The sequence below is a fragment of the Triticum aestivum genome, chromosome 1D (genome assembly GCF_018294505.1).
Source record: "Triticum aestivum cultivar Chinese Spring chromosome 1D, IWGSC CS RefSeq v2.1, whole genome shotgun sequence".
Taxonomy (NCBI): domain Eukaryota; kingdom Viridiplantae; phylum Streptophyta; class Magnoliopsida; order Poales; family Poaceae; genus Triticum; species Triticum aestivum.
In genome coordinates this window covers 123,272,859-123,299,452 of record NC_057796.1, presented here as the reverse complement: position 1 = coordinate 123,299,452, position 26,594 = coordinate 123,272,859, and the positions used below count along the sequence as shown (strand labels likewise).

At 42.2% G+C, this 26,594-nt stretch overlaps 1 protein-coding gene and 1 long non-coding RNA gene across 2 annotated transcripts; both read left to right on the top strand.

The window, feature by feature from the left end:
- The first annotated feature begins 15,483 nt into the window (after window positions 1–15,483).
- On the top strand, window positions 15,484–19,243 carry LOC123180707 (uncharacterized). Its single transcript, XR_006491204.1, has 2 exons — window positions 15,484–16,418; window positions 16,519–19,243. It is a non-coding gene; the product is annotated as an uncharacterized lncRNA (long non-coding RNA).
- A 4,235-nt stretch (window positions 19,244–23,478) lies between these two features.
- Window positions 23,479–24,572, top strand: LOC123166705 (uncharacterized). The gene is made up of 3 exons (XM_044584502.1): window positions 23,479–23,726; window positions 23,813–24,033; window positions 24,513–24,572. The coding sequence occupies exons 1-3, from the start codon at window positions 23,651–23,653 to the stop codon at window positions 24,558–24,560; spliced, it is 345 nt and encodes a 114-aa protein (XP_044440437.1). The 5' UTR covers window positions 23,479–23,650; the 3' UTR covers window positions 24,561–24,572.
- Window positions 24,573–26,594: the final 2,022 nt, after the last annotated feature.

Here is a 26,594-nt window from a genome sequence, read left to right as displayed (position 1 = left end):
GGAAGAAGTCGCTGATAAATGTCCGAACCATCAGCAATTCACCAGCCGGGAGCGGTTCAGGGGTCCTCGGTTTTAAGATGAGCTGCAGTATTTTTAAGATCAGAATGTGCCATATGAGTGGAGTAGAAGATATTAATTAAGATAGACTTACTGGTACTAATTCGCGAGGATCGTCACAACTATCAGCAGATTTGCAGATGGAGATCATGTGTCTGCAAACATAGTATCCACAAAGGTTGGTCCCTGCTTCTTGCTGAGGACACTGAAATTTTTTGTACAAAATTAGTCATGTATTTGTCCTGTTAGGAACAACCTAACCGGTGTTAGATGTATTATTTTTTCTTTGGACAAAATAGAAAGAGGTTTATTTAGAAGCTTGAACATTTGACTAGCGTAAGGAAAGGTATTTGCAGACTGTTGGATAAATTTTCCGAAAATAATGGATTTCGGTGTGTTACCGGAGAAACGATCTCGTGCTGCAGAGGTAGTTTCCTCTTGAACAGGTTCCCTGTTTTAGTTTCCCACAATGCGAGCACACTGCAAATGATGATGAATTTTGACAACATCAATTATTGAACCAGATATGAATGCAAATTAATTTCAACATCATAGAATTCAATACCTATCCAAGAATTGCTGAAGATGCGTCAGATCCTGAGCGTTTGTTGACTCTCTGAGAGAATCGATGTAGTAAACTGTGTTCTTGTTTGGAACAATGAATACCAATATCCAATGATTGCTACATATTAAGAAAGCCATGAACTTACGAATAATGTCGAAATCTGAAAGACAATCAGTGTATGCGTGGTTGTTTACTTGACTTACCCTTCATGATATGGCCAGAGAAATGATTCTGCATGGGACGTGTTTTCGAAGATACGGACGACCGTGTTAACGGCCCAGTCCCGTCGGTCCTTTTCATGTAATGTTGTGCCATTTGCTAATGCAGGATCTATGAAATACACACTCTCACTTTGTCTTCTCTGTGCGTTCAATCCCCTGAGAGGAATAAAATGCAGTTAGCTATTTATCATTTACAACCTTGTATGGAGAAGTTGATCAGAGTTTGTTAAGTACTTACAAAATCACGCATCTAACAAGAGTGGCATTGAGCACGTTGAAGTTGAAGAAGAGATGTAAGTCCTCGAAACTCACAATGATGGAACCAGCATCGTGTCGGAAATGATCTCTGTTGTAGTGGACTAGCAAATGGTGATGACCTTCTAACATTTGATCCATGCAATACTCATGTAACTCACGGCAACTGGAACTGCACTCATCAAAGTATTCGCCAACAAGAAATGGCTGACCATGGACGTAATTGCGTGCTTCAAGTACGCCTGCTTTTCTTTTAGCAAGCAACAATTCTACTTCTTCATCATCCATGGCGTCAGAAATAATATTACTCCCCGATTCGAACAAGCTGCTGTTAATTTAGTTCTGGGCGATGAGTGCTTTAAGTAAGAGGCAATCGTTCTCTTTCCTCTTCACTTTCCCGTTGCGCTTCCTTGTTGTCGTGGGTGTAGCCTTTTTGGCCACTTCCTTCTTGGTACTTGAAGCATTTTTGGCAGAACGTCTGGTTGCCTGCGCAGTAGACTGCCGAGCAGATGGTGAAGCTTGGACGGACTTCTTAGCAGACTATTTATCTATGCCGGACCGCTGAGCTGGCGGTGCTGCAGTGACGGACTGCTAGGCTGTAGGAGTAGAGGCATCGGACTGCTGACCATGCGTTGAAGCTATGTCGGGTTTCTGTGCAGGTGGTGCCAACTTGTCGGTGTGCTGAGGAGGCCGTGCCAACGTGTTGGTTTGTTGAGCAGGAAGTGCTGACGCATTGGTATGCTGATCACGCGCCTGCGGACCGACGGACTGATGAGCAGTCGGTTCTGGACCTACAGACTGCTTAGCAGGCGGTTCCGAAGCATCAGATTCCTTACCAGTCTATTCCACCAGGTTGGTCTGCTTAGCATGTGCTGCAGCTGGGTCTCCCCCCGCTGCTTCAGCGGCCGGCATCTGAACCGGTGGCGCGTCATCAGGAGTTGTAGGCCTTGCCACTGGCTGCTTTGGGCGGAGGATGACATGGCCTGTACGCCACAAAGTCGGTCCAGCTAATCACAGGTTGATTCATCAGCCCGCGAGAGCTGCTCTGGCAAGGAGAGCGTCACCGGTTGAGGGGCGACAGTGGTTGCTCTTGGCAGGCTTCAGGAATCTCATCGATGAACTCTATTTCCTTTCGTGGCCACTGGATGTGATGTAACAGTGTTTCTCCCAAGGTCCTTTGCTCATCGAAGTCTCCTAGGATATTCTTTAGGGCAAATTCATTGAATGCAGGCTTTACTTCAGTCACGTAGCACTTCACACAGCCCGGCTTCAATGGCACATTGTCCAAGAAGAGGCCATCTTCCAAGAAGGGTGGGCAAACCAAGGTTGTTGCACATTTTAATGTACCTTCATAATGTGTAAGCACGCCCTTCAGTCTGTCTTTCATTCCATATAGATCAGATATAGCATCATCACGAGCAGCTGCAGTCTCAGTGTCGCTGGGGTCAGCTGATGCACAGCTACTCTTGTGCAGTGTTGTCGCACAATAAGCAGCATCATCCATGCCCGCCTCCCCTCCCATCTGCTGGCTATCTGTCAGTGTTAGAGTCTTCTACATCATCATCATTGACTCCTCAACATCCTTTCGAACAGCCGGATAAATCTCCTTCTTCAACTTTTCAAACAATGCATTCTGCTTCATTTCACTCCTCGCTTTTTTCATGCTGAGCCTCTCTTCTTTGCTGAGTGTGAAAGCCCTCTTGTGCGGGACATTAACACCTATACCCCTTGCACGGCCAGGGGGCTCTTTTGTGTCCAGAGCAATGGACAGAATGTCACATGGCCCTGAGTTCCTGTAGAACCTTCCAGGGATCTTGGAAGCCTCTACCATCACTTCATACAGTTTGGCGTCACGTGCGTTTTCAAAGTAATAAGTTCCGTCATCACGCCTCTTTGCACGTGCCCGCAAGTAGTCTCTGGCGCGTTCGCCCTTGATTTCACTAAAGGCCGGACTCCCACCCGCCGCTACTGCTTCTTTGTCCTCCTGTTCCCATATCAGTTTCATGCCGTAGTATCCTGCCACACCCATACGGTGGGGGTGTATGTTCTTCTTCTGAAGTTCCGATTGCTTGAAACTCTTCGCAGCAAACTCTGGAGTTGCCCTGACCCTTTTGAATTCTGCCCAGTCTGCCTTTGTAATTTGGGGGTATGCGGGGATTGGGTCCTTGCCTTCACTCAAGTACTTCTTGTACAACACGTGCTTCCAGTTTCTCCAAGCATCCCTAGCCTTCTTCAGTGCAGCGTGTTCCACCTGCATTCTCCACTGCTCTGGAACGTTGAAGTGATCCATGATCTCCCGGACTATCCTTCGCCGTGTTTCTGTGTCAGCCTTCCGAAACCCCGGCAGATTAATGTTGAGCCTTGCCCTGCCAACAAATCCACACACACTCCTGAACCTCATGCGTGCTTTATCTGGTTTAGTTGGAGCCCAGGACTTTAAATCAATCTCGGTTACTTCATATACACCTTTAGGCTGGTGTGTGGGCTTCCTTGGAGCGTTCCTCCGTGTCCTGACCGGAAGGGTAATTGCTGCAGCTCTATCCCGTTCAAGACTACTTGATCCCTCACAATCTGCTGAAGACCTAGGGTTGTCCGAATCAGATGAAGATACATGGCCTGAATGAGTGTTGTCGCTGCTACTCGGCATCTACAGAGAACACATGCGAAACTCAGGAAAGGAGGATAAGCATAAAACTAACAACTTGGTATCAAGCTTTCTAAACATGCCATGCAATAATTTAGAAAATGTACGGCTAATTTGTTAATTTTGTGTGACTCGGACGCCCGCGATCTGTAAATAGGCAGTAACTTATTGGAACAAATACAGCTTATATGTAGTAAGGAAGGTAGATAATGAACATATATACGCTCTCCGTTATTTTATAGCCAATTTGGGAACATACGGAACGAAATTGGAAGAGGGATTGCGAGGAAATATGCCTCACCGCGATGGAGAGCAGTAACTAACAGGCTTCTTAATGCAAACCCGGCCGGACCACAGGAGAGGCGAGGGTTACTGCATCGATATGCTTGAGGGTGGCTGGCGAGCAAACAAAGACGGCAAGGCGCGGGCCGCCGCGTGTTGGGAACGGCAGTGGAGGTAGGCTTGACGCCGAAGAGCGGGCAGACGGCCGGGGTGAGCACGGCAGCGCCGGAGAGGGTTCTGCTGTGGATCTGGGGGGGAGCTGGCGAAGGAGATTGCATGGACTAGTTGAGTGAAACGCGAGCGGACGACGGGGGGGTGGGTGTTGGCGGCCTAGGTGAAAAGGGTGAAAAATATCCCCGGTCGCCGCGCGCGCGGAAAGGCCTATGCAAACGGTTGCCTCTAAGCGCTCGTGTGCACAAACAGAATAATTTCGTTTGAAATGAAGACGTACTAATTTTGAAATGAAGACGTGAGTTCATCGTTTCTCTTCTAAATTTTTCGCACGTAAACCAATCACAATTTTACCACGGGTTTGATTTGCTGGCGCATTTCAGGTCTCGTGTGCTATATGTAAGACATTTTTTGGCATTTACCGTGCATGTTTGCATATAAATCAATTCCTAGTCGGACTGCATTTCCTGTCGAAAGGGATGAGGATTGTCGTTCGATCTGGGAGCATCCAACGGTGCAGATGTACGATCCGTGGGGTTTGGGTTCTGGCCAATCAGAACGCACGACTCAGATCGCACGCGCAGCGAGGGGGGCATCGGCCACGGTTTGGTAGGCACACGGCTTTCGTGTGTGAACCGTGTGCTATTTGAAAACATTTTTTTGGGAGGGGCTATTTGAAAACATGTACATGTGTTGTCGAAAGGGATGAGGATCGCCGTTCGATCAAGGAGAATCCAACGTTGCAGACGTATGATCCGTGGGGTTTGGGTTCTGGCCAATCAGAACGCACGACTCAGATCGCGCACGTGGCAGAGGGGTGGGGGTGCATCGGCCACGGTTTAGTGGACACACGGCTTTCGTGAGTGAACCATGTGCTCTTTGAAAACATTTACATTACCTAACATCATATTTTTGTTCGAATGAAAACATGAGTTCATCGTTTCGCCTCCAATTTTTTTCCACGGTAAGAAATCATGAGTATAGTGGAGAGTGTCATATACTAGTATCATGAATATACAGTACATATGATACTACCTTTAATTAATTATAGCGCATAGTATAATACATAGAGTATAGTATATCATATATATATATAGATCATATTTATTGCCATGCATGACACAAATTAGCATTGCATTTAACATGATACGGTATCTACCTACTATATGTTACTCTAACCCTCTTTATATATATTTAATTCTTTGCCACATCAGCATATATACTTGCTATTTCCGAGTGCATGACATCGTCGGCTATGATACCACCACTATGGCCAGCCTTATATAGGGAGTATCATATAGTACTATATATATAGTATCATGCATATTATACTAGTGTATGATACTACGTACGTACCTTCATAGTGCATATATAGTATCATAGAGTAGTACTAGCTCCCTCTGTAAACTAATATAAGAGCGTTTAGATTACTAAATAGTGACCTAAACGCTCTTATATTAGTTTACGGAGGGAGTATACATCATAGATGACCGTATTTATGGCCATGCATGACACAAAGTAGTATAGCATTTATTATATATATATATATGTGTGTGTGTGTGTGTGTGTGTGTTACGGTATCTACCTATGTTACTGCTTCTTTGCCACATCATCATATTTTCTATTCCCGGGTGCATGATACCGGCTATGATACCCCCACTATGGCCAGCCTAATAAGGCTGGTCGTAATATGGGAGTATCAAGCGGTATGATGCATGCCAACTAGACTTTTTGGATGATGTGGCACACAGTTAAATGATGAAAGAGAGGGTGTGTGGTATCATATCATGATACCGTATCATATTAAATGTTGTACTACTTTGTGTCATGCATGGTAATTAATAAGGAACCTAAGATACTAACTCATGATACTATGCATGCGCGCATTACGGAGGTATTGCCGATCATATACTAGTATCATGCATATATACTCCCTCCTTTCGGGTTTATAGGCTTATCTCAAAATTTTAGTTTTTTCATTTTATAAGGCTCAATTTGGTTGTTCCCCATCACATGTCCAGATTCCAGGGTGCATTAAATCATTGCATGCAAGTATTAAGAGAAAGTTGACCAATGCATGTACTTTATATATGCATGCATGTATTGCAATTAATACATTGGAAAACATAAATTTTTGAGGAAAACAAAATCATTAATTAGGTGTTCTTGCAAACAACAAAAGGTATTCCACCACTCACCATCTACCTTGGCTGGTGAGATTTTTGAATTGAGCCCTATAAGGCTGGTTGTAATGGGGAGTATCATATATATATATATATATATATATATATATATATATATATATATATATATATATATATATATATATATATACTAGTAGTATCATGCATATACATGATAGTGTAGCTAGGATACTAGCTATTTCCGTAATGCATAGTATCATAAGTTAACATCTTAGGTTGCCTTACTAATCACACAAAGTAGTAGTACAACATTTAATATGACACGGTATCATGATATGATACCACATCCTCTCCTGTGTGTCACATCATCCAGAAAGTCTAGTTGGCATGCATGATACCGCTTATGATAATACCATTACAACCAGCCTAGCTAAACCGGAAAGGAGGGAGTATCAGACTAACTAGCCATAATGGAGAGTAGTACACTGGTAACATACACATATCCCTAGACTATATATGTTACTACCTTCATAGCGGGTAGTAACATAAAGATAGTGTCATCCAAACCTTCATTTCTTCGGTTACAGACTCATATTGCATTGGGACATGTGATGCTACAATAAGTATCTAAGTTACTGAAACTATCTCTCTCCTCAGTAACTTATTGCCACATAAGCAAGTTTGCTGAGTTGGAGTCGGTGTTACTGCTGAAGTTACTCCCACTGTGGCTAGTCTGATACTAGCTAGTCTTCTATGATATACTAGCTACCTCACTAAGAGCATGGTTAATAATACAGCCAAGGGTCGTCTATAAGAATTTGACATGTCATATACAACCAACCTCTTAGCGAGTATGTACAATAATAAGTTTTATATACGTACTAGTTTATCCATAGTTGGCCCACCTTACATCCTCACAAAGTGTCTTGGGTCTCCGGTTGCAGCTGGCTCTACTAACCAAGAGCCCGCTTCTCTTCTCTTTCCTCAAACTAATAAGCACATATATATTATTCTATTCCTTATAGCCAGACTACCCACAGTGGGAGTAACATAGGTAGTAACCTCACACATATCTAGATAAAATAGATGATGTGTCAAGCAATAAATGAAGAAATGGAGGAAAGTGGATATGTGTGATGTTACTACCTATGTTACTCCCACCGTGGGTATAGTCTTAGACTACCCACAATGGGAGTAACATAGGTAGTAACATCACACATATCTAGATAAAATAGATGATGTGGCAAGCAATAAATGAAGAAAGAGAGACATGTGGTAACATAGCTAGTTACTACTAGTATGAGTAACATCACACATATCAAATCAAGATGAGTCTATAGCCTAATAAATGAAGTGTTGCATGTTACCACACATATGTTACTCCCCACTATAGAGGTGGTAACATAGACTAGTAACATGTGCATGTTACTACTCTATGTTACTACCCATTGTGGCTAGTCTTACTATAGTATGAGACTAGCCACAATGGGAGTAACATAGGTAGTAACAACACACATATCTAGATAAAGTAGATGATGTGGCAAGCAATAAATGAAGAAAGAGAGGAAAGTAGTAACATAGCTAGTTACTAGTAGTATGCATGAGTAGCATCACATGTACATATCAAGGCAAGATGTGTCTATAGCCTAATAAATGAAGTGTTGCATGTTACCACACATATATGTTACTCCCCACTATAGAGGTAGTAACATAGACTAGTGTAACACATGGGCATGTTACTAGTCTATGTTACTACCCATTGTGGCTAGTCTGAGTAACATCACACATCTCAAGGCAAGATGAGTCTATAGCCTAATAAATGAAGTGTTGCATGTTACTACACATATGCTACTCCCCACTATAGAGGTAGTAACATAGACTAGTAACATTCTATGTTACTACCCATTGTGGCTAGTCTTATGTCACTTTATTGTGTACTTACTTGCTCTAATAATGCATACTATCATAGAGTAGCTAGTATAATATGTAGTACTTTATTTATATTGTCATGCATGACACATAGTAGCATAACATTTATTGTGATACGGTTTCATCATATGATACTTAACCCTCTCTTTCTTAATTTAATTAATTCTATGACAGCTCATCAAAATTGCCTAGTTGGCATGCATGATACTAGCTATGATACCCCCTTACTATCAACCTAGCAAAGTGTAACGCCCACGATGCGGCTATATCTCCCACGTGTCGAGGCACGACTTAGAGGCATAACCGCATAGTGGTTTTGTCGCAAGAAGGGTCATCTTCACACAATCCCATGTAATGAAGAAGAATGGGATAAAGAGTTGGCTTACAATCGCCACTTCACACAATACATAAATATAATTCATACATCATCCAAAATACAAACATATGGACCGACTACGGTCAAGATCCAGATGAAAATAAGACAACCCCAAATGCTAGATCCCCGATCGTCCCAACTGGGCTTCACTACTGATCATCAGGAAAAGACACATAATAACGACCACGTTCCTCGTCGAACTCCCACTTGAGATCGACGCCATCATCTGCACTGGCATCGTCGGCACCTGCAACTTTTTTGGTAGAATCTGTGAGTCACGGGGACTCAGCAATCTCACACCCGCGAGATCAAGACTATTTAAGCTTATAGGAAAGGGAGGTGCAACAAGGTGGAGCTGCAGCGGCAAAAGCATATATGGTGGCTAACTTGCGCAAATGAGAGCGAGAAGAGAAGCAACGGAACGGACGTCATCTAGCAATGACCAAGAAGTGATCCTGAACACCTACTTACGTCATACATAACTCAGACCGTGTTCACTTCCCGGACTCCGCCGAGAAGAGACCATCACGGCTACACACGCAGTTGATGTATTTTAATAGGGTCAAGTGACAAGTTCTCTACAACCGGACATTAACAAATTCCCATCTGCCTCATAACCGCGGGCACGGCTTTCGAAAGATAATACCCTGCAGGGGTGTCCCAACTTAGCCCATCATAAGCTCTCACGGTCAACGAAGGATAAACCTTCTCCCGGAAAAGACCCGATCAGTCTCGGAATCCCGGTTTACAAGACATTTTGACAATGGTAAAACAAGACCAGCAAAGCCGCCCGAATGTGCCGACAAATCCCGATAGGAGCTGCACATATCTCGTTCTCAGGGCACACCGGATTGTCCAAGCTTCCGATAGGCCAGCCCAGAGTTGCCCCTGGTGGCCACCGGCGACTGACAGTTTGGACCAATACTCAGAGGAGCACTGGCCCGGGGGTTTAAAATAAAGATGACCCTCGGGCTCGCGAAAACCCGGGGGAAAAGGCTTAGGTGGCAAATGGTAAAACCAAGGTTGGGCCTTGCTGGAGGAGTTTTATTCAAGGCGAACTGTCAAGGGGGTCCCATAAATCACCCGACCGCGTAAGGAACGCAAACTCAAGGAACATAATCCCGGTATATCAGTAACTAGGGCGGCAAGAGTGGAACAAAACACCAGGCATAAGGCCGAGCCTTCCACCCTTTACCAAAATATATAGATGCATTAATTAAATAAGAGATATTGTGATAACCCAACATATCCATGTTCCGACATGGAACAAACTTCAACTTCACCTGCAACTAGCAACGCTATAAGAGGGGCTGAGCAAAAGCGGTAACTTAGCCAATCAACGGTTTGCTAGGAAAGGATGGTTAGAGGCTGACATGGCAAAATGGGAGACATGATATAGCAAGTGATAGGTAGAGGAGCATGGCAATAGAGCGAACAACTAGCAAAGCAAAGATAGAAGTGATTTCGAGGGGTGGTCATCTTGCCTGCAAGGTTCTCAGAGTTGTCGAAAGCTTGATCCTCGTAAGCGTACTCGACAGGTTCCTCGTTCACGAACTCGTCTCCCGGCTCTACCCAAGACAAGAACACAAACAAACGGAACCACAATCAACCACGAGAAATGCACAAGCAACATGATGCAAAACATGTATGATATGCAAGATATGATAGGCGATGCATATGCGTGCTCCGGAAGAGAAATGATGAACATGGAAGTAACTTGGCAAACCAAGCATGCCACTGGAAAGATGAGATGATTTCGGTCGAAATCGATATAAAGATCACCGGAATCGGATGCACGGTTTGCAAATGGCAAGCAAAACAAGAATGACACGAATCTGCGATTAACAGCATGATAGCACTTAAAATGCAACAAGCAACAATGCTACATCACCCCAACATAGCAACAAGGCATATGACAGTAATCTACATGAGATGTTTGACAAAAGATGAACACTGAGCTACGGCTAGATCACAACATATCAAGCTCAAACAAGCATGGCAAAAGTGCAAAAGATAACAGGTTCACAGACTTAGTGAAAAACTGGACATGGCAGAGAACAGCATCAGGTAGCAATGTTCAGAGCATGAAATCAATATGCTACAGGAACTTAACATAGCAAAACAAGGCATGGCAGTGTTCTACTAAATGCATATGACAAAAGTCCCTTACTGACTATAAGCCAAAAACGACCAGAAGATATGATGGCAAGCATGTAAACATAGCAAGTTTCGTTATCAGGTTTCAGACTTAGCAGAAAACAGAGCATGGCAGAAATAATAATATGTAGGCCTCTTTGTGAGCTTGATGCACTCACTACAGAGCAATGCATGACAAACCAAGCATACCTACAGCAAGATGGCATGTTTATGAAGCTATACATGGCAAGAACAAAATCATAGCATGTATGTATCAACTACAATAAGCTTGGCAAAATTGCATATCATGTTAAGAATCTGCCAGAAATATTTTATAGTAAAAGTAGAGCAAGATTGAGTCATGCTATGGCACTCCATAATTGAAAACAATTGTAGGAATGGCTCAATTACAACTATAGCTACAAAACATCCTTACTGAACATCTCCAAAATATGCATTGATCTCTCTGTAGCATCAAGTTTACATGGCAACAAAATAACAGCAGACAAAGACAGAAACCAAGTCCCTGAAATCAGAAATATTACGGGGCCTAATTTGCATGCTTGTGCTAGTCACCACAGAGATCACAAAAATACATGGCATATACCCTTGGAAAGATAGCATGGCATACTTCAAAACACATGTAGAGCTTATGCCCATAAGATACACAGTTTAAATGATACAAAAATGACAAATCTCCAAGTTATGCTAAGAACCAGAGGATAACAGCAACTAGCCCTCTTCCAACAGAGATTTGGGCATCAAGATGACCTCTAATGAACATGGTGCAATTGAACAAAATGAAGAGCATCGCGAGGCGAACAATTTGACATATTACATGCACGAATCGGAGCTACATGCAAGGAGTTATGGCATCACGAACATGGCAAGATGCTGTAGAAACTTGAGGACTTGGAAGAATTTTAGGGGGGGCTCGGGTCAACGCTCACAGAGAGATCCAGATCGAGGCCGTCCTCGGGGAGCTCGACGGGGCTTCGGCTCCGGTGGCGCTCGACGCCGGCGACGGGAGGGAGAGGTGGCGGCGGCGAGGTAGGCCGGAGGGAGGAGGGCGGCGGCACCGGCGGGGCAGAGGGGCGGCGCCGGCGGCGGGAGGCGGAGGCGCGCCAGCGGAGGCGGCGGCCGCCGGGCGGCGGGGCCGAGGTCGCCGGCGGGTGGAGAGGCGCGCCGGCGGGCGGCGGTTGCCGGGCGGGGCGGCGCCGGCGGGCTGACCTGCGGGCTCGGGCGGCGGCGGATCTGGGCCAGGAGGGCCCCGTACGGGCTCTCTGGGCCGGCGGCGAGAGAGAGGCGGCGGCGACACGTGGCGCCTCGCCACTGGCTCGGGGCGGCGGCGCGGATGTCCGGCGGGCGCTGGACGCGTCCGCCCGCGGAGAGGGGATTTTAGGGTTTCGGGAGACTGCGAATGTTATCTCGGGATGCTCACATATTTATAGGTAGAGGGAGCTAGGAGGCTCCAAATGAGGTGCGGTTTTCGCCCACACGATCGTGATCGAACGACCTAGAGCATGGAAGAGAGTTTGGTGGGTTTTGGGCTTGTTTTAGAGGGGGTTTTTGCTGGACACTCAAATGGACATGGCGGATGCCCGGTTAACCGTTGGAGTACCAAACGACCTCCAAATGGAACGAAACTTGACCGGTGGTCTTCGGGTGGTATATTAAGGCCACTTGACAAGCCTCGGTCCATTCCGAGAATGTTTAAAAAGACACTCGCTCACGAAAGAAAACAAGAGGGATGCGCCGGAGGAGATAGGAGTGCCGGATTGCAAAACGGACAACGGGGAAAATGCTCGGATGCATGAGACAAACACGTATGCAAATGCAATGCGCATGATGACATGATATGAAAATGCATGACCTGACAAAATGCAAAACGAAAGACAAAACCCGACCACGGAGGGAATATCATAACACATAGCCGGAAATGGCAAGAGTCAGAGTTACAAATATGGCAAGTTACATGCGGGATGTTACACAAAGGTGTACAGATCATTTGTGTGTCACTTTGTGAGTTTTCATCCCTTTGTTCGAGAAGCGGGGAGAAGTTTCAAACATTTCGGCCGCGAGGTGCGGCCACTGGCATAGGCCTAGTTGGTATTTTAATTACAGAAAATTCAGATGGAGTTCGGACATCATCAAAATCGATGTGTGCCTGTGGCGTGCTCTCACAACCCTGTGGAAAAAAATTGGTAAAGTTTGACACAAGTTTTGATGACCGCTCCTTCCAAACCGGAGCATCTCACATAAAGGATCATGGTTTTCCAAAAGGAGACGTGTCAATTCAAACTCCTGTGGCTGGTGACTTCATCGTTTGGCCTCATAAAAATTTCCACGGTACGCAATCACCATTATACCACGGGTTTGATTTTCTGGCGCATTTCAGGTATCGTTAGCTATATTTAAGACATTTTTTGATATTAACGTGCATTTTGTGCATAAAAATAAAATTACAACCGGAACTGCATGTGTTGTCGAAAGGGATGAGGATCGCCATTCGATCTGGGAGCATCCAACGGTGCAGACGTACGATCCGTGGGGTTTGGGTTCTGGCCAATCAGAAAGCACGACTCAGATCATGGGCGTGGTGGTGGTGGGGTTTGGTCGGCACACGGCTTTCGTGTGTGAACCATGTGCTATTTGAAAACATTTTTTTGGAGGGGCTATTTGAAAACATGTACATGTGTTGTCCAAAGGGATGAGGATCGACGTTCGATCAAGGAGAATCCAACGGTGCAGACGTGCGATCCGTGGGGTTTGGGTTCTGGCCAATCAGAACGCACGACTCAGATCGCGCGCGTGGCAGAGGGGTGGGGGTGCATCGGCCACGGTTTAGTGCACACACGGCTTTCGTGAGTGAACCATGTGCTCTTTGAAAACATTTACATTACCTAACATCATATTTTTGTTCGAATGAAAACATAAGTTCATCGTTTTGCCTCTAATTTTTTCCACGATAAGAAATCATGAGTATAGTGGAGAGTGTCATATACTAGTATCATGAATATACAGTACATATGATACTACCTTTAATTAATTATAGTGCATAGTATAATACATAGAGTATAGTATATTATATATATATCATATTTATTGTCATGCATGACACAAATTAGCATTGCACTTAACATGATACGGTATCTACCTACTATATGTTACTCTAACCCTCTTTATATGTATATTTAATTCTTTGCCACATCAGCATATATACTTGCTATTTCCGAGTGCATGACATCGTCGGCTATGATACCACCACTACGGCCAGCCTTATATAGAGAGTATCATATAGTACTATATATATAGTATCATGCATATGATACTAGTGTATGATACTACGTACGTACCTTCATAGTGCATATATAGTATCATAGAGTAGTACTAGCTCCCTCTGTAAACTAATATAAGAGCGTTTAGATTACTAAATAGTGACCTAAACGCTCTTATATTAGTTTACGGAGGGAGTATATATCATAGATGACCGTATTTATGGTCATGCATGACACAAAGTAGTATAGCATTTATTATATATATATATGTGTGTGTTACGATATCTACCTATGTTACTGCTTCTTTGCCACATCATCATATTTTCTTTTCCCGGTTGCATGATACCGACTATGATACCCCCATTATGGCCAGCCTAATAAGGCTGGTCGTAATATGGGAGTATCAAGCGGTATGATGCATGCCAACTAGACTTTTTGGATGATGTGGCACACAGTTAAATGATGAAAGAGAGGGTGTGTGGTATCATATCATGATACCGTATCATATTAAATGTTGTACTACTTTGTGTCATGCATGGTAATTAATAAGGAACCTAAGATACTAACTCATGATACTATGCATGCGCGCATTACGGAGGTATTGCCGATCATATACTAGTATCATGCATATATACTCCCTCCTTTCCGGTTTAAAGGCTTATCTCAAAATTTTAGTTTTTTCATTTTATAAGGCTCAATTTGGTTGTTCCCCATCAAATGTCCAGATTCCAGGGTGCATTAAATCATTGCATGCAAGTATTAAGAGAAAGTTGACCAATTCTGTATATATATATATATATATATATATATATATATATATATATATATATATATATATATATATGCATATATATGATAGTGTAGCTAGGATACTAGCTACTTTCGTAATGCATAGTATCATAAGTTAACATCTTAGGTTGCCTTACTAATCACACAAAGTAGTAGTACAACATTTAATATGACACGATATCATGATATGATACCACATCCTCTCTTGTGTGCCACATCATCCAGAAAGTCTAGTTGGCATGCATGATACCGCTTATGATAATACCATTACAACCAGCCTAGCTAAATCGGAAAGGAGGGAGTATGAGACTAGCTAGCCACAATGGAGAGTAGTACACTGGTAACATACACATATCCCTAGACTATATATGTTACTACCTTCATAGTGGATAGTAACATAAGTGTAGTGTCATGCAAAACTTCATTTCTTAGGTTACAGACTCATATTGCATTGGGACATGTGATGCTATAATCTATCTATCTATATCTATCTATCTATATCTATATATATCTATCTATCTATCTATCTATAACTCTATACCTATACTAATTACAGACTCCCTAATAATTCCCACGTTAATTAGAAATTAAGAGCCGTTTATCTAATGTGATTAGAAAGCCGTTTATCTGATGTGATCAAATTATAACGGCGGCGATTAATCCGTGCAATCCTCGACCAGTTCCGGCCAATTCCCATAGTAAAATCAGAAATTAGCCCATCTTCCTCCTCCACCTCACAATTTCTCTGCCGCTTCTCCTTGCCCTAGAGATTACCGGGCTAGATCTCAACTTTCCATCCATGCTGCTATCCAATCTCCATGTGTTCCTTTGATTTAGAAAAGTTTACATCGCAAGAGCATTGGTGAGGTGGAGCAGGGGAGGTGGTTGGATCGGGGCTGGTGGTGCTGCGATGCCGAGGCAGTGGTCGGGGAGACGTCGTGCTGCAGCCGAGGAAGCTCGAGAGGCGGCGACTAAAGGACGCTCTACTGGATGTGGAGAATCTCCATGGCGCGATGGATGAGGTGGGCGAGTAGATGGGCAGCCGACGAGGTACACCGTACACAGGAGGCGGCGATGCCATGGACGGCGTAGAGCCGAGGTGCGGCGAGCAGATGGGCAGTCGGCGAGGCGCACAGGAAGCGGCGGCGCCCTAGACAGCTGCAGAGGAGAGAGGCCACAAGGGGAGGAGGAGCTCAGGCGGAGCAACTCCTCGCTTCTGTCTCCATGTCCAAAGTAGTATCCCTCGAGGATGCAGTTCTCAAAAAATATAGATCACAATCTAATTTGTCCTCTCCTTGATCCCCTTCTTCCAAGGATTGAATCTCTTCAGTTCCAAAATTCAAATCAGTGCACAATCATCATCTTAAACAAACACAAGATCCAATCCCAGCCTCCCCGGATGCTTTGCTCCTCAATATTTAAATCCCCTCAGTTTCACCAAGCACCATGATTTTTCATAAGAATTGAGTGTTGGTCAGTTGGAAGATGGAGAAAGTTTGAAACAGGTCGAGCGGTCGTCACCATCGGCGAGGCTGCGAAGTGGACGAACAACACTCCCTTCACGCAGGCAGGTAACCCCATATTCTTAAATTCCCTGCTCTATTCAACAGTTCTACATTAAATTCATCATCAAAATTACATAAATCGGCGTATCTGTTGTGTGTCATGTAGAGCAAGTGTTTTTCCATGAAAGAGTCAAATACTGGACAAGAAGCTCACACTTTGATGTTTACATGAGGCTGAGGCGCTGAGCGATTTTGATGTTTGAGAAAAGTTCCTACAAACAAACTTGAGCTCTCAAAGAACTGCAAGTGTCTGATACATCGCCAAACCTAATTAAGTTGTGTTGTAGGGTTCCTGCGGGCGGACAGCAAGAGGCACACGCACGGTGGAAGCAGGTAGGTGGTGGATGCGGCGACAACTGCGAGCTCCATGTCTCCGGCAGCCGCGTCGCCTTCTTCGCTAGACAATTATATTATACATCTGCTAAGGGTAACTACAAGGTGTTCTTCACAGAGCTCAATTGAGCTAAATTAGTCGAGTTGTTGGGTAATCTAACTAAGCATCCTTTTGGAACTATGCTTTCATCACGTATTGGAAAGATAGCAGAACATACATATCATCCACATGCAAAGAACTGAAATAATTAAAGATAGTGTGAATTAGTACAATTTACTGCAGATTCGAGAACTATTGTAAACATTGCAATGGAATACTTCAGATTTAGTAGAATTTGTTGTAAGGTAATGATATTACGTATATAAATGATTGAAAACAATTTAATTAGTTGTTTCCTTCTATGTTATTTTTAAAATATAATTTCACAGAATTAGCCTTTTGATTCATTTTGTTTTCTATGATAAATTCGCGATTACTATGTCAAATGTAAGAAACCTATATATTAAGATGCCTTTCTTCATGTAAATTGTGTAGACCTTAGATTACTAGGTTGATTGTATTCTCTTAGCATTGCTCATCGTGCCTTGAAAGAATGTGTTTCCAACAGTGCTAGAACTGTTTAAAAATGTCAGGAATGATATCGTCCGCATCATCAGTTGATGAGAGAAATATGTGCAGAAGATTTTTATAGGATCATTTCAGGCTTAGACATAAGTCGTAGATAATTGATTTACATCCAATAACAACCTAGAAAGTGTTTGAAACTCAAGATATAAAATTGACTTTGGAATCAAGAAGTTTTCATTGCATATGTATATATGACTATCATATATGCTAGATTATCATATAATTATATACGATCATTAAGTATCCACTATTCACAATATCATGTACGACTAGAAGGTTTTTACAAGATTGTGATGTAGTGGCTGGGCATGCCGGGCCACATATCATGAAATCCCTCCTCTCTTCTCCATCTTGATGAATTCATCGGAGAGCCACCAATATTTTTGCTTTATTCGTAATGTCTCATCAAGACATTTTTTTGGTTTTGTACATTTTTCACGACACAACGCTTACCAGACTATGAATTATAGGGAGTGAAGGAGAACCAACCAGCTGCGATAATCTGTGTGGCATTTGCTGCCAACTAGCAGAGTTGTGTACATATAGAAATCAACCACTGTCAGCCAAATCTTTTTGATGTTTATAGAAGCTTTATAGACGTTTTCCTATGTAAAGGATTTCGAGATTGTACGTTTTTCTTCCAATATGTGCTAACTTTCAGATTATCTGCATGTATAACAAACATTTCTTTTGTCCAGGAATAAGAATCATATCTTATGAAGTGTATAATATTTTATTGGTAGATTTGTAAGATTTAAGTATTGTTGGTTGTGCAAGAAAATAGCTTCATGTATGGATTATTGAGTTACACATGCTTCTGTTTATGGTTTGTTTGTTGTATTTGGAAACAGATCTAGATAGATGATCTTTATAATACAGAACATTCATATTAAATTTTCCTGTGTTTTTAGCCATGTAATCCATATTATCATTGTTTTTTTAATAATATGTGTGATCCTTCCTTTGGAGTTACAGTATTCAGATAGCATAGTTTCCACTTACAGAAAATATGCTAAAAGAATTTTCAGGTACACTTTCCGAGTGCCCTCACAGTGATTTTCATGTTTCTTGCAAGGGCTTCTACATAAGGATAAATCTGTTCTAAAAAAATAGTAGATTTATGTAGTCCCGTTATGCGCAGCAATATTCACGCATGCCTCTACATCTACTTCATTGAATAGTAATCTGCAATCTTCATTAGCATAGAACAAAAAAATCTGTGAGAAAACTTACACATCTTTATCTCAAATCGTTAAATGGGTTTAGGTACTACCAATTTCAATATGGTCGCTTATGTTTCTTTTGTCATTGATAGTTTCTCACAAGTCCTAACTTCCACAGGTAAGGAATTGATTTACCTCTTGATAGTTTTCTTGCTTTTGGAATTTATCTTTCTGTTGCAACCAAATTACATTATTATTTTCTGTAAGTCGAAGTTGAAATCCATGGTTTCTCTATGCTGGTAAAAAATAAAGTTCCCCATCTCTTTTCTTAACACAATATGCATCTTATCTTCTCTCATGTAAGCAATCTCGATAAGACTCCTCTATCTTTAAACCACACTCAAGTCCATGGTTTCCTCGGCGCGACAAACTATAGTTGGATCAGTGTTTCAAAAGACGTGGCGTGGGCTTGAAGGATACGCCGAAGGCATCCGATGGTCGGAGGGATCGTCAAGGGGAGGTTCCCAGGGTTATGAACTACCAAGTAATTTGTATTTTCTTTATTATTGTATTTTTTGTTTGTCCTAAATACTAGATTCATATTTCTTGCTTTCCACTGTTTGTAATATGATCCAAACTCCTCACGTGTTTATGTTGCTTGAATATTTCAGACTGAGTTAGAAGTAAACCACATGTCTTTCATAGTACTTCTGGATGGTCACAGCTAAAATGATAGCCTGGCTGTGTACACTATTTGGTCACAGCTAAAATGATAGCCTGGTTGTGTACATTACTTCGAGAATTTCTCTGACCAACCACTGTTACTTATAAACTACAGAGGCTCATTGGCCTATCCACAACTATTTCAGATTGTTAAACCTCGCCTAATCTCATTGTATCTTTTTGAATTATGTTTTGGCTAGAATTATCATACATGATTTATCTTCGCCTCTTTCATACACATTCTTTCTGCATGAGAATTGAGGAGGTTAAACAATGGCATAAATCAGAACAGTGACACACTTATCATGAGATGGTACTTCTGTACAAACAGGGTAAGAAAGCTATTGGAATTTGTTGAACTTATTAATCGGTGATGTTGTAATAACTGACAAAGAGGTTGCTGAGTTCAGTCTTACAAATAGAAAGATGCATGGGTACTTCTGCCCAGTCTCTATTTTGTTTTCAGTAGTGAAGCTACAACTACTTTTTGTTTTTAGTGTGAAAACTCCAATTTTTCCGCATATAGCCAGATTCTCAAACGATTTTGAAGACCTTTAGTCTATTTTGTACGCCCATGGAGATGCTTGCTAAGTACAGTTGCATCACAAAATCTTATGTGTGTTGTGGACTATTCTTACCCGTTGATAATGCTACTTAGGAAACCACTTGGATGCCATCGCAGAACAGAGAAAGAGGCGCTATGGACTAGGGTTTACATGCTGGCTACGACCGACTGAAAACATAAGACATGGATTGACACAGAAACATGGTATTAAAAATTCCGTACTCCAATATAATCTAGAAAATAATGAGTCGGCCTTTCCTTCATGAGCTTATTTTCTTTATGGTTCATGTACAGAAAAAGAAGAAACAAAAATAAACATTATAGCCCAGTTATAAGAACAGTGGTTTCTCTCAACGACGCATGCTTAGTTGGCGGAGTATGCTCCTGGCATATACTAGGTTAAGTGATGTTCCAGAGTACACATGGAAAGTGACTTGATGGAAGCCAAGAAAAAATATACTGTATCTCAATCTAAGTGGCAACCAGTTCCAACGTGTATAATTATTATGTGCTAATGCACAAAAGTCCTCAAGTATATCACTCATCATGGCACTAGCTTCCTGTTCATGGCGCGCCCATGCCGCTGTATGTTCTTACCAGATTGAACTCCTTCAGTAACTACATTAATTCCTGCAGCTATGGCCTACATGCTACTGTATTATCCGGACGTTGATAACTGCCACACGTGTGGCAGGAAAGGAGACGCACCACACGACTCTAATGCAAATAGATTGCCACGTCATCGCATGCATGCATGCGAGAATCTTTTTGGATTTTCAGTTTTTAAAATATTTTATCTCTTAAATGAAAAATCCGATTGAAGATCCGTTTTCACCATTAAATCCCTCGCGACGAGATCTTCAAAACTAGATCTCATATCGATATATTTGGCAAATTTTTTTAGTTAAAAGTTGCCATGTCTATTGCACATGAATTGCCATGATATTTACACTCAAGTTGCCATGATATGTTTCAACTATTTTCTTTTACATTTAAAACTAAATTTTAACATATTATAAAACAGAGAATCAAGAAACTAGACTTGCCATGCATCATAAACTAAAATTGCCATGATACATGCACTTAAAATTGCCATGGTTCAATAAAAAAAATATTTTCATGGTCAAAATACTAGAATTGCCATCATCAAAAAACAAAAATTGCCATGATCTACAAACTAAAATTGCCACATGGCAACTTTAGTTTAAGCACTATGACAAGTATAGTGAAAACATCATGGCAACTTCTGGGCAAAAAAAATTCGGCGAAACATATCAACATGGGGTCTAGTTTTGAAGATCTCGTCGAGACGGATTTAATGGTGAAAACGGATTTTTAGTTTGCTTTTTTATTTAGAAGATAAAACATTTTTAAGCCGAAAACCAAAAAGATTTCTGCTGATGTCACCTATTCATACGTGGCAAAATGAGTGATGATGGAGGCGTGTGGGCGACCTGCAAACACCCACACGTGTGGGCGTTAGTTTTTCTGTATTATCCTTGAGCTTAGTTTTATTTGGAAGGAAGAAAGGAAGGAATATTGATGACCCACCATCCGGCGGCCAACCCAGTGCAAGGTAGAAGTACGATAAATCAAGACTATGGTCTATTAATTTGCCTGCTTGAATACAAAATGTGTTTATCTTGCATGGGTGGATGATTCATGAATTTATATATGTTACCCAAAAAAAAGAATTTATATATGTGAACAATTCATTAGCTCCTTGACGTATTAATATAATTATTTTTATGTAACATCTGTTAGATATAATCTTCACATTGTGTATATACACGTACTTCGGAAACACAAATAAAGGAATTTCCATTGTTGCTTAGTTAAGAGAAAGGACAATAACAAAGTAAACAATACTCAATTGAAGTATAAAAAAATTAAAGGAATTTTCATTGTTGCGTAGTGGAATCTCTAAAAAGACTTATATTTAGAAACGGAGGGAGTATATCAAAATAACTACACATTCCGATGTGATATGTGATATGGGGCAATCCCAAATAGTCAAACAACTCAATTGGCGTAGAAGAAGTGATTACCATTGGTGACTAATGATTACAAAAACAACTAGAAGACAACAGAAGAATTAGAAAGACACTAGAGAGATAAGAAAACAGAAAATAGTTACAAAGCACATATATACCGTCCAATCAAGTATCCATTGAAGGAAATGTGCCCTAAAGACTCTAGAATATACCTCCATACTTCAAAGTCATATTTATGAAGATCTTCTATATTTTATACTAGCCCGTGCGAATGCACGGGTTGGCGACTATTAACTATCTAAGTTACTGAAACTATCTCTCTCCTCATTAACTTATTGCCACATAAGCAAGTTTGCTGAGTTGGAGTCGGTGTTATTGCTGAAGTTACTCCCAATGTGGCTAGTCTGATACTAGCTAGTCTTCTATGATATACTAGCTAACTCACTAAGAGCATGGTTAATAATACAGCCAAGGGTCGGCTATAAGAAGTTGACATGTCATATACAACCAACCTCTTAGCGAGTATGTACAATAATAAGTTTTATATATGTACTAGTTTATCCATAGTTGGCCCACCTTACATCCTCACAAAGTGTCTTGGGTCTCCGGTTGCAGCTGGCTCTACTAACCAAGAGCCCGCTTCTCTTCTCTTTCCTCGAACTAATAAGCACATATATATTATTCTATTCCTTATAGCCAAACTACCCACAGTGGGAGTAACATAGGTAATAACCTCACACATATCTAGATAAAATAGATGATGTGGCAAGCAATAAATGAAGAAATGGAGGAAAGTGGATATGTGTGATGTTACTACCTATGTTACTCCCACCGTGGGTATAGTCTTAGACTACCCACAATGGGAGTAACATAGGTAGTAACACCACACATATCTAGATAAAATAGATGATGTGGCAAACAATAAATGAAGAAAGAGAGGCATGTGGTAACATAGCTAGTTACTACTAGTATGAGTAACATCACACATATCAAAGCAAGATGAGTCTATAGCCTAATAAATGAAGTGTTGCATGTTACCACACATATGTTACTCCCCACTCTAGAGGTAGTAACTGTAACATCCCTATTTTCCTAAATTAGGATGTTAATAGATCATTCATATGCATATCATATTTTTATTGCATTATTTGCTTTTTCAGAATATTCAAATCATTATGCAACAAAAGGCAATTTATTTGGAGTAGAGATAACATGACTTCTCCCCTATTTTAAAAATGTTCATAATGTGCAGAATAATATTTCCAGTTCATCTGATATGTTCTGGTAATTTTTTCAATCTTCAATATATTTTATTTGATTGTTTTATTGCTGTTTGAGTGGCCTATTGCATAAAAATTATTTTACAAAATTGCATTAGTGTTGGAACTAGTGTATCTGTAGTTTATAGATATAGTGCTATTTTGACTGTGTGTCTAGGTACTTTTATTTAGAATTTATACTGTGTATTTTATTTTATTTATTTCTAGTTTTACTGCTGTAGTTTTTGTTAAAAAAAACGCAGCACAGCGCGCAGCGCAGAGCACTGCGCGGCCCAGCAGCCAACCCCGCGGCCCAGTCTCCCGCGCCTCCAGCCGCCGAAGCGGTACACCGAACCCGACCCGCACCCGACCCGCTGTCCCCTCTCTCACTGACCGTCGGTCCCGCGCTTGTTCATCCCCTTCACCGAGCCGGACGCGCCGCCGCGCGCACGCCGAGGCTGACCCGGACCAATCCGGCGCCTGGTCCAACCCCGTGCGACCTAGGGACACCGCACGCGAGCCCACGCCCACGAAGCACCCCCGCATCCCCTCCCCGATCAATCTCGTTGCCGCATGCTCGAGCGAGGGCAAAACGCATCTCGCCCGGAGCTCCGCCGTCCGCCGTCGTTCACCGCTCGTTTGCGCCGCCGTAAGAGCCCGCAGAGCCGCGCCGCCTGCTCCACTCGATCTCCCTCTCGACGCCGCACTCGTTTGACACCTCGGGTTAACCTGCAGCGCACCAGGACGATGCCGCCACCGACGCCCGACTTCGCCGGAGCACGCCGGAGGTCAGGAGCTCGCCACCGCCGCTCGAGGGAGCCCCGTCGCCGTTGAACACCACCACTGCGTCCGCAACTCGAAGCCGCCTCCGCCCGTCCCCTTACCTTCGCCGGAGACCCGCCGGAGACGCGCCGCCGCCGACGCCCGAGACCGCCGCCGCCGTCCTCTGTTCTCTGGTGAGCACGCACACACAGCAAACTGCGGCCAATCACGGGATGCCACGTGGCACTTCGCTACAGGGCACGCACAGGAGTTGCTACAGTGCCCAGGAGATTTCTGTTTCTGTTTGTTTTTTTTTTCAGATTTTCAACTCTAACTTCAACTAGCTATATCTTTTATTATATAAGTCCAAATTAGGTGATTCTTTTTCCTATGATCTCACAAAAACCAGCACTTTATCACAGTACCAAAATCTCACATGCTTGCACTATTTAAATTTTAACTCGTTCAAATTCAAATTAAATCTTCCGGAGGCCATAACTCTCAAACCGTTTATCGGAATCGAGTGATTCTTTTTGCGTTGTGACCATAGTGCATTTTAGGTGCTGTTAAGCTTCTGTTGTTGAGTTTTAAAAATGGTTTCCTTGCTGTTGGTTTTGTTTTGGTTCAATTCGTGTTCCGGTGATTGATTTGTTGAATTGTGTGAAACGTGTAGATTGTCCGGAGTGCGACGCGAGCTATTGTCAAGAGTGTGACTTTCTGAACCAGAACCAAGGCAAGTTACATCTTGATCATCCTTTACCTATTGTTTTCTATGCATGTAGTTATATCACACTATGAACATATGCATGTATAGGATTATTATATGTTGGCTATGCTGTTGAGCTATCTTCCCATCTTTGCAAATCGTGGTAGTTGTAGTTTGCTATGCTATGTAGACGGGGATTGGTTCGAGTATTCATTGAGCTTATGTGAGGATTATATATTTAACAAATTGAGTAGTAACTCAGGATTTAACTCACCTCTGGGCGGAAGTGGTATTGCTTGGTGTTGAGGGAAGGCATCATGGGGTCTTGCACCTTTTCTAAGGCCATGCGCTCATGAGAGTGCACCCTAAGTGGAATGCCGCCCAGGTTCAAAAAGATCAGACAGACTTAGTGACTAGTAGCTTCCATGTGCGGCCACTGGCTATATGGGCTCTGGCTTAGTTGATTAGTTGTTGGAACCCTTGCCCAGACTGTGTCGACAGATGTACCATATGTAGGTGGGATGTGGCCGTCAGGTGGTTAAGGGAACCTCTTCTGAAAGACTTCGTCTCAATCTTCGGATTGGGTCCAGTGGGTAAAGCGTACTAAACTCAGCAGAGTATTAAAACTAATCATGATTAGCCGTGCCCCCGGTTATGGGTAAATTTGAGCGACCATGCCATTACAGTTGTTGGATGATCTTGACAGATGTGACACTTAATAAATTTGTTGGGCAACTTAATAAAGGGTAGGTTGGAGTTGATTTTGCCAACTCAACCTTGTGTATATAATTGTAGTAATAAAAGAACTAAATAAAAATTTGACTATTAGGTAGTTATGAGGACAAAATCAGCTTTCTGCAAAAATAAACCCCAAGCCTTCCTTTTGTTGTACTATGCATATACATGTAGGTCTGCTTTATTATTACTCCTGTGTAACTTGCCAATACATTCAAAGTATTGACCTATATGGCTGCAACGTCTCATGTTGCAGGATATTCAGACGAAGAGTAAGGTACCGTTAGGGTCGCGAGTCTGCACTCAGCATCGCCAGTGGGCTATGATGGGACTCATTGTTATTTTCTGCTACTTTCCGCTGTTTGATTGAATAAAGCTAGCCAAGTGCTATGCAGATTGGTTTATTTTATATATTCTGGATCATACGTTGTAATAAATGATGCACTTGCTATTCTGGTATTCATCTATACTGTGTGTGCTAGCGAGTTCGATCCAGGGACTAGCACCGTAAGCACAGAGACTCAAATCCTTCGAGGTTTGGTCGTTACAGATGGCATCAGAGCGGTGTGTTGACTGTAGGACGTGAGCCTAGAAAATGGATTAGAAAAGCCATAGGAGTGAAAATTATTTTATAAACCAGCTATACTTCTTGCTGTTTATTAGTTAACCCCCTCAAGTATCTTGAACAGTTAAGTAGGAACTAGTGCTGAGACCACCATTCATGCTTGTTTTATATTGCAACGTTATCGTGTTAGCGTATCTGATTATGCCCACTTTCGTGGTATGAAGATACTAGATTGTCTGCTTGATTGGTAGTTGTTTGTTAAATTGCTTAGTGTCGAAATTATTCGACTATATATATATAATATTATCATATTGTTTGTTTGTTTGTTGCTGTTATTCGTTGTTGTGTTTTGTTGGCTTGATCATATTATGCATATGGGTAGAATATATTTATATATACATAGCGTTTGGCCCTATTATATCTATAACTCATCTATGCTTGCCCACCAGATGCCGCCGAGGCGTGATAATAGGCGTAATGCTGCAGGAGTAGACAACAATGGCAATGATGTACCGCCATACATGCAGCAGTTGCTTCAAGGATAGGCTCAGTTGATCCAGTTGCTTGTCTAGAACCAGAACAACAACAACAACAACAATAATCCGCCACCACCGCCACCAGTGGATATGCTTACCAGGTTCTTAAGGTTGAATCCTCAGAGGTTCTCCAGTTCCGCTGAACCTATTGTGGCTGATGATTGGCTCTGTGCAGTCAATAGGAACCTGGAGACGGTTGGATGCACTGATGCA